The 8,982-nt window shown below is 32.6% G+C and overlaps 2 protein-coding genes across 2 annotated transcripts; both read right to left on the bottom strand.

The window, feature by feature from the left end:
• Nucleotides 1–337: 337 nt before the first annotated feature.
• On the bottom strand, nt 338–1,670 carry LOC107771341 (putative clathrin assembly protein At4g40080). Its single transcript, XM_016590692.2, has one exon. It carries the CDS (start codon nt 1,592–1,594, stop codon nt 569–571), a length of 1,026 nt encoding a protein of 341 aa, XP_016446178.2. The 5' UTR covers nt 1,595–1,670; the 3' UTR covers nt 338–568.
• A 5,548-nt stretch (nt 1,671–7,218) lies between these two features.
• Nucleotides 7,219–8,645, bottom strand: LOC107771342 (RING-H2 finger protein ATL11-like). The gene has a single exon (XM_016590693.2). The coding sequence runs from the start codon at nt 8,551–8,553 to the stop codon at nt 7,357–7,359; it is 1,197 nt and encodes a 398-aa protein (XP_016446179.1). The 5' UTR covers nt 8,554–8,645; the 3' UTR covers nt 7,219–7,356.
• Between the last annotated feature and the right edge of the window lie 337 nt (nt 8,646–8,982).

Consider the following 8,982-nt stretch of genomic DNA (forward strand, 5'->3'; position numbering starts at 1 on the left):
TCAGAGTATTATCACCTCGACCAGTCCGTACGACTGACTTAATTTATTTTGACCGTACTCAATTCTCAAAAGCAAGAAAATATCATCTTTTGGTAGTATTCCTTTTGTTCAATTTTAGCCTTATAGGAAATGAACGCGGGTGCTACACTAATAAGGATGAAAAGTTGTGTAGCTTATGCTAAACTAAAGCTGGGAAGTTAAAGTAATACGTTTTGTATGATCTTTGTTCATATGGACGTATTACCTATCCAGCTCGAACACTCAGTTATTGGATTTCTATCAGTAAAATTGAATATACTGTTTTCTCAGCAAATAATATTCTTGGAACAAGAAACAATTGGATGTAATTATTTTTATTCGCAATGAGTCCTTGCTGGAGCATTGACAAAATTCGTGTAAAACAAAATCAACAGCTTCAGCAACACAGTTGCTATGATTTACACTAAATGAGCCCTTTTTCTAATGAAAACCATATATACAATATTATTGCAAACACAGAAACTGTTATAGGCCAGCCCAGGCCTCTAAACAGAAGCTAAAGCCCAAAAATCACTTTCACCATTATCTTCTATGCAGCAGCAAACAAAAGTTGTTGATTATTTCCTGCAACTTTTTGGGATGACCGAGTTAACTCACCAGACTTTTCATCTACATTCCACAGTAGAAAACTTTGTCTTTCCCTTTCATATTTCAATTTCTCCATCTCCATTTTCTTTTCATTTACCATTTCCCAAAAAAGATCGTTCTTTCTTCTTATAAACAATTTATTCAACTTTTTCCTGCATCCCTCAAGTCTCTTCAAAGACAATATCAACTCAGACAAATCCAGGTAATTCAATCTTGAAACTCGGTCACCTAACTCAACGAGTCTGATCATAATATGGTACTGAGTTGAACGATAATCTTCAGCGACTAATATCATAACCTCATGCACTAGGTCATTTTTTTGGAAATGTTGTGACTCTGGCGTTTCACAAATCCCCTCTACCATACATACCAAAGATTCCATTTCTGTTACAAAATCTGATTTGGAAGAGAAACCAATATTTCCTTTTCTCTCTGTAATTTTATCGAAGTTTATCGATAATCTCGAGGAAGGAGAAATATAGGAACCCAAAGCCCTAGACGTTATCATGTTACGTTCCAAAACATTAGCGTACCAACGTACCCACGACGAGAGTTCTCGTGTTTCGATATCGGATTTGTCGTAAAACCCAGAAAGATTTAGAGAATTATGACCACCGGACGAAGGGGAAAAGGATATATGATCTTTGTAAAGAAGTGAACCTTTAGCCATGATGTTATGGAATACGAAGAGGCATTTTAGGGCAACGTATGGATTGTGAGTGCGGTGAAGGCGGTCCATGATAGCTTCGATGCATGCATAAATGGCAGGGAGTGAGTGGTCGCCGGCGGAGATGATGGCGGAGATGCGGTGGTCATGTGGCGGAGATTCGGAGGCGTGGGTGGTGGCTCGTATGACGGCGACTTGAATTGATGAAACGCTGCGTTTGGTTGATAAGTTGGCTTTGATAAGTGAAGCTTTGTCTTTGAAAATTCCCATAAGGTCTCTGAGTTTTCTTTTTCTGCTCATTGTTTTGAGGTTTTGGGGTTGGGAAAGAATGGTGGAAGAGAAAGAGAAGCGAATTAAGAGGATGGAAAAGGAGTGAGGGACCGTGTATGATTCGTGTATATAACAGTTTATTAGAACGTTGTGTTCCTTTAATTTGAAGTTTAAATTTTCTACATATCCGTGTTTGAAATTTGAATATAATAGTATTGTGAGATAGTGACATATGACTTTTTCTATTTATATTAGTATGAATTATGACACGAAGAACGGTTCAGAGTATACATATAATATCCAACCAACAAACAGTATAAGAAATTTGTTTTTTTAGTCAACTAACAGGAAGATATATTTACAACAAGTGGCGAATGCAAAGAATATATAAAAGCAGTGTCGATATTAACTTACATATTTTCACATTATGATTTGTAAATGGGTTTAACAACTGATTGTAGGGGTACAAAGGAAACCGATCCACCAAATTGATAATCCAAATCAAATTGATCGAGAAAAAAATTCGACTATAGTTCGGTTTGATTTGGTTTGGTATTGGAAAAAAATCCGATCATAATTGGTTTGGTTTGGTTTTAACTAAAAAAGGTCAAACCAAAACCAAATCAACCCGACATTACATATATGGAAGTTTTAAAGATTTTAACACATAAAAATATTTATTATAGTATAGCTTATAAATATTTCTTAAACTTTTACATGGTATTATCTTTTAACGTATTATTTCAAACTTGAACTTATAATTTTTTAATGCTCCAATAAGTTTTATAGTCCATAAATGTTAGTAACTCAAATAAATCCCAAACCAAAATCAAATTAATATTAATGCTAACAAAAGACATTCAATTCAATTGTACTAGCAATGACAACAATGCTAGATATCTATTTTTTTTTAATATTTGCCTTGATTTAGATAAAATGCATAACTTATGTTTTTAGTGTTTAATCATGCAATAACACTACTTATTAGTCGTACTTATTTTAAAAACTTAATAATTTTAGATTATATTCATTTTATTATGGCTTATTAATAATATTTATATTATGCGACTTTATTATCTTTATTGTTGAATATATAGTACAATGCCATCACTCATCTCATATTTTATATTATTTTCTTGAAAAATATCTTATATAGTTCTGTCTTACTAGGATCAAAAAAATATTTGGAGCACAATAAAATTCTATGTTTTATATTATAAATACTTTATGAAAAAAACCGAGAAAACCCGAAAAAATCGAGAAAAACCAAAATTAGAAAACCCGACTTTTACTTCTTTTTGGCTAAAAATGCTTCTTCTTTTTTAAAAAAGTACTTTTTTTTCAAAAGCTAAGGTCAAACGGCAAGCTTTTAGAAGAAAAAAATATATATATTTTCAGTAAAAGCAGAAACAGTTTTGAGAAGCAGAAAAAGTAGTTTTTTTTCAAAAGTAATTTTTCTTCAAAAATACTTTTTGAAAATAAAATTTTAAAAAAATATTTTTCAAAATAATCTGATTTTAGAAGCACGATCAACCAGGCAATAAGTCTAAGATTAAGTTGATTTTAAGGCGTGACATCCAATCTCAAATTAATATTTAATTTGTACGCTTTTAAGCGTGTAGACCTATTATATACATATATACATGAGTTTTTATTTTTATTTTTATTTTAAAGAATTTATGTAGATAAACATATGAAGAAGATTTTTGCAAAACGGTAGCGTATGATACTTTTGTAAAGGGTATTTCTGCCACTATATATAGTGTAGATTTTTACCCACTAACAAGTTAATTAGTAAGGAGAACTCCATAAGTTGATCACAAAAAATGATACCGTGATCACAAGACCTTGACTTGGATCAAGATTCCATTCGCATTAGAGAAAGTTATTTCATGAAGAGGTACATAAGAAAAGTGAATAAGTTTTTCTCAAGTGTCACTTAGTTCAAGTGTTTTTTCCTGTTTTTTTTTTAGAAATCAATTAAATGTAGTTGTACTGATATATTAATATGTGAAATGGCAAATCGACAAATGGATACGCGCAAGTGGACTAGACAAGGTAGACAAGGGAAAAGTCAGAAATACATAGGCAAAGACTTTGTATTTGGATTAGAAAAAATGAGTTGCACCTCTTATTAGCCAAATAAGGAGCCGCCTTGACCAATGCTAAACAAGGTCCACTGTTTAGCATTGGAAACTTAGAGGAACTTTCATATATTTCATGTTTCATTTAGATGCTACGACTTTGATTTAAATTATAAGAAATGTTAAATGAAACTGCGAACATGATAAATTACTCTTTCAACAAGTTAAGTTTTTCTTGTGCAAAGGCATATCTATGATTTAACTTTTTGGGTTCAAGATTTCGACTTCAACAACTGAACCCATCACCTTGTTTAAGTTATGAGTTCATAACTTATTTTTTTCAGCAATTTTAATGAATTTTATACTGAAAATCCAGGTCTAAGATTAAAGTTATGAATTCAATTGAACTCATAATTAAGCTTTTAGATTCATCCATGATCGTAGGTTAGTTATCATTTTTACGAACTATGCAATTACCAATTACGTAATATATAATAATTATAGGAATTAACCTACAATTACCTTAAAATGACCTAATTGTATAAATATTTTGTATACCATTGAGTGCGGAACCACATATTGGATTACTCCAGTGCGGCCATTTCACTCGAGAACTCAAAGGAAGAAAATAATTCTTCAACATAATCACAAGATTGATGCATACAATTTAAACTCTATAGAAAACTAGACAAAGATCATTGTCCTTGGTAGCAAAAAATGAAAGGGTGATTTGCAGTCGTACCCTATATTTGTGCCATCTTTTAACCTGTACCCTATTTTTTAAAATTATTGATTTGGTAGCCATCTCACAAAAAATCCGTAATAATATGACAGTTACACCCCTGACAAAAGATATAAAACGATCTCCTCCTCTCCTCTAGGCAACTTTATAAAAAAATCAGAAACTTGTCCAGATTTATCTTCAGAAGCACACTTGCATGAAGTTGTTTCACCTTAAATCTAAAACTTCATGCTAATGTAGCATGAAGTTGTTTCATGTTGAAGCTAAAACTTCATGTTAATATAGCATGAAGTTGTTCCACATTGAAGCTAAAACTTCATACTAATGCATGCTGAAGTTATTTATCCTCCAGTCTACAGTTTTGACATGAATTTTATCCGAAACTTCAGTCTAAACATGCTGAAATTATTTAGTTCATTTGCTAAAACTTCAGACTAAACATGCTGAAGTTATTTAGTTCATTTGCTAAAACTTCAGACTAAACATGCTTAAGTTATTTAGTTTATTTGCTAAAATTTCAGACTAAACATGCTTAAGTTTTTTAGTTCATTTGCTAAAACTTTAGATTAAACATGCTTAAGTTTTTATCTTGTAGTATGTAATTTTCTAATGAGTTTTTGCTAATGCATGCTGGAGTTATTTAATTCATTTGCTAAAATTTTAGACAAAACATGCTAAAGTTATTTAGTTCATTTGCTAAAATTTCAGACTAAACATGCTGAAGTTTTTTAGTTCATTTGCTAAAATTTTAGACTAAACATGCTTAAATTTTTGTCTTGCAGTATATAATTTTCTAAAGAGTTTTTGCTAATGCATGCTGAAGTTATTTAGTTCATTTGCTAAAATTTCATTTCAAAACATGCTGAAGTTTTGTAACGCAATCTACAGTTTTTTCCTGAGTTTTATCTGAAATTTCAGTCTAAACAAGCTGAAGTTTTTTAGTTTATTTGCTAAAATTTCAGCCTAAACATGCTTAAGTTTTTGTCCTGCAATTTGTCAATAGTCTTTATTAAAGAAGGGCAAAAATCATCTTTTTAAAATACTTTTAACAAAAAAATAGGTACGAATACAAACAAAAAAATAAAAAAGATATAAGTTAAAAAGGGGCGATCAAATAGGGCGCCCTTGCAATTTTTACAAAATGAAACAACCAACGAATCAAGGAAAGCATTTGCAAATCAAGCCCAAAGTAAAAGCTTGAAGTATACTGACCTAATGTGATATATAAGGCCCATAAATCAGCTGAGTCAAATTTTCAATTTCAACTAACAAAGCAAACTCAACCAAAAAGCTACGGTCCAATGAAACTTAAGGTTGAAGAAAGGGAGGAACACGAAGATGGAGAGATAAGAATTGTTTGCTTTATTATTATTTTATCCAAGTATTTATCAGTTCCCCAAGTGTAGAGAAAATAAAACAATTAATTTATATCTATTTTAAACTCAATACTGAAAGCTTACATATTATAAACAGATTTCCTTAAATTAAAAACAAATAGCTTGAAGAATCCAAAGTCATGCATTGAAATTTAAAGTTTTACAACAAAATGGTTCAGAAATTGTGATTAGCAGCTTTCACATTTTTGACATGCTAGAGTGACATGCAATGGCGAAGACAAAATCATATCAAAGAGAATAAAAGAAAACACAAGAATACTATACCTATTTTTCGAACTAGTCGCCTATATTAACTGTTGAACTCTCCTTCTACCACTATATTTAAAGCCATCCATATGCTAAAAGAGATTCAAAATTTAGACATATAAATAAAAATTAATTCACCCTATTTGCGTGATATAATTTTCTGACTAAGGGATCAATTGAAACCCCTCATTTAGCTCTAACACTGGTGACAAAGCATTTTATAATTTCGTGATTACCAAATTTTTAATGTATTCAACTAGTGGATAACATCTACACAATAACAACGTTACTTTTCTTCAAAAGTGACAAATAGCGAGGGTGTTACATTTCAAGGATATACATGGATTTGAACATTTTTATTTCTATGATATCACATACCTCAGAACTTGGAACCTACTATCAGTCTATATATGGATTTGATTATTTTTATTTCTATGATATCACATACCTCAGAACTTGGAACCTACTATCAGTCTATATATGGATTTGAACATTTTTATTTCTAAAGCAAGCAAATTAAGAAAGCAAATAGTCTGAGATCAGGGCCTATATGTGAAAGCACGATGAGATGTGATCAGGGCCAGCCACAACTGCTGAAGAAAGTGTCACCTAATTAATTAATTAACTAATGAAATCTTAAATGATATTAAGGGACATAGTAAGGACATTTCATATCAAAATATATGAAGTTGTTGCAGATTTGGTATCATTGACAATTTGCTTGTTGCTAAAGTATCACTGTAATCACTTTGATGAATAAGGCCAAGGAAGGGACAAAAAATCTAAGGCATTGGCAGGATTAAAAGGTGGTAATAGTAAAAACATGGCATTTATGTATTTACAACAACAGCAAACTCAGTATAATTTCACAAATGAGGTCTGGAGAGGGTATAGTCTGTACGCAGCCTGACCCTTACCTTGCGCAGATAGAGAGGTTGTTTCCGATAGACCATCGGCTCAAGCAAGACACAATCAATTAGCCTTTCTGCATCTAGGGGAGAAAATCAAATTCTAATACTTTAAGCACGATAGCACATCAATATAAGTTCCTTATTTGTTAATTTATTTTCAAATTGCAGATTAACTTAAATTCATTTTAGACTTTTGTCAAATTGAGATGAAATAAAACTAAGTACTCCATAACAAATGTATTAGTCAAACACTTGCTCACTAATCCGTAGCAATTAAACCTCTTTATACTCATTCTTTTCTCCTGTCATAAATTGAAATGATAAGAAGATAATATCATAAAACTAACAAATGTGAGTATATACAAATTAGTACAACAAAATTAATGTTTAAAAAGAATATCATATAAGTATCTCAATTGCTTGAACTGCCTAACCTAAGTTTATTAAACGATCTTTCACCAGTGCTATCTTTCTCAAAAATGCGATCAAACGGAAACTTAACAGACTTAAACAAATTCTTGGGAACCGCCGTTATATCATCACCAGCTCCTCCGTTACTATCCTTAGACGACCGGGTTGAACCGCCCCTCGAAAAGAAAGGAGGCACATTCATTAAGCCCCGCCGGTCCGCCCGTCCTTCCTCATTAAATCGCTCATAATAACCATGATTAATCCGTGCTGAACCGGTTCCCACACTACTACTTCTGTACCCATTCCTCACACTTCTCTCCCTTGGAAACGGCGAGTTGCTTTGTGCTCGACTCAAACCCGAGTTAATCAATTTGTTCCGAACCTCCTCTGGTAATCTTAACGTAAACCGTTCACAATCCTGACCGGGTTGAATCAGTGAATGACCGGTCGAGTGCGACCTCGGGAATTTTCCTGTAATTTTCTCTCGTTTTGGCGTTGACCTTGGTGGACGATTTTGTACAGGCGTTTGTGCTATGTTTATTACTTCAGGAGATGCAACGATTATATCAATCACTGAGTCATTTACTTCATGAACCGGGTTACCATATTCCGGGTTGGTTGACTCGGAATTAATTGGGTAATGACCAAGAACCGTGATTTTCTCATCACTGGGTTTAGGGAGTAAATTGGCACGACAAACAGGACAAGTGATATGGGAAATTAGCCAAGCGTCAATACAATCAGGGTGGAACACGTGGCAACATGTAGGAAGAAGTCGAAGAGTTTGATCATCTTCGAACTCGTTTAAGCAAACTGCACATTCTAATACTGATTTACTAATTTTGAGATCCTTAACATCAGAGTAAAGAAACATAGGGAAAGTATCAATGACATTTGGGTCTAAACCACGAGCTGCCCCGCGGCGAGAGTTTTCATCTACGTGTACGAAGTCGTTGGCAAAGCGGCGTTCAGCACATTGACGTACGTAAACTGAAACAATCCCCATAGCAAAAAATACACTGATTAGGGTAACAAGAATTATAGCCAAAGGTGGATTGATTTTGATATTTCTGTCAAATGAATATGGTGGTGTTGGTGCTGTTTCTGCAGTTTGTGCTGCGGCACAAGCCACAAGTATAAAAAGGAGGAGGAAAATAACGCAAAAGCCATGGCTAAGCTCGTTTATTATCTTCTTCATCTAATCTAAGTATAATGAAAGAAAAAATTAGATGAATGGTAGACAAGTAATATTCATTTGCTCTGAGAGGAGTTTGATTACAAATTATTTCAGTGCCGGACGTGGAGCGAAGAATATATAAGGCAGAAGTTAAGGACGTGGGGTTGGGAGATTTCGTTTGTTTTAAGGGAGATGGAGATAATGATTTGTTTTGACTAAGTTGAGTGAGTTGGTGGTGAAATAAACTCAATTTAATGGTAAGTTGTACTCACTAAAGGCATATTAATTTTTTACACTATCAGATTAACTTAATTTGTGATCAATGATAAAACATAGTACCTTTTCATTAACAAATGAAATATGTAAATAATGATCTATTATAGTTGATCAAATTGTATTTATAGTATAAGAAATCGTTACACTATTAATGTATATAACTTAAATTTATAA

The sequence above is a fragment of the Nicotiana tabacum genome, chromosome 12 (assembly GCF_000715075.1).
Source record: "Nicotiana tabacum cultivar K326 chromosome 12, ASM71507v2, whole genome shotgun sequence".
In the NCBI taxonomy this organism is placed as follows: Eukaryota; Viridiplantae; Streptophyta; class Magnoliopsida; order Solanales; family Solanaceae; genus Nicotiana; species Nicotiana tabacum.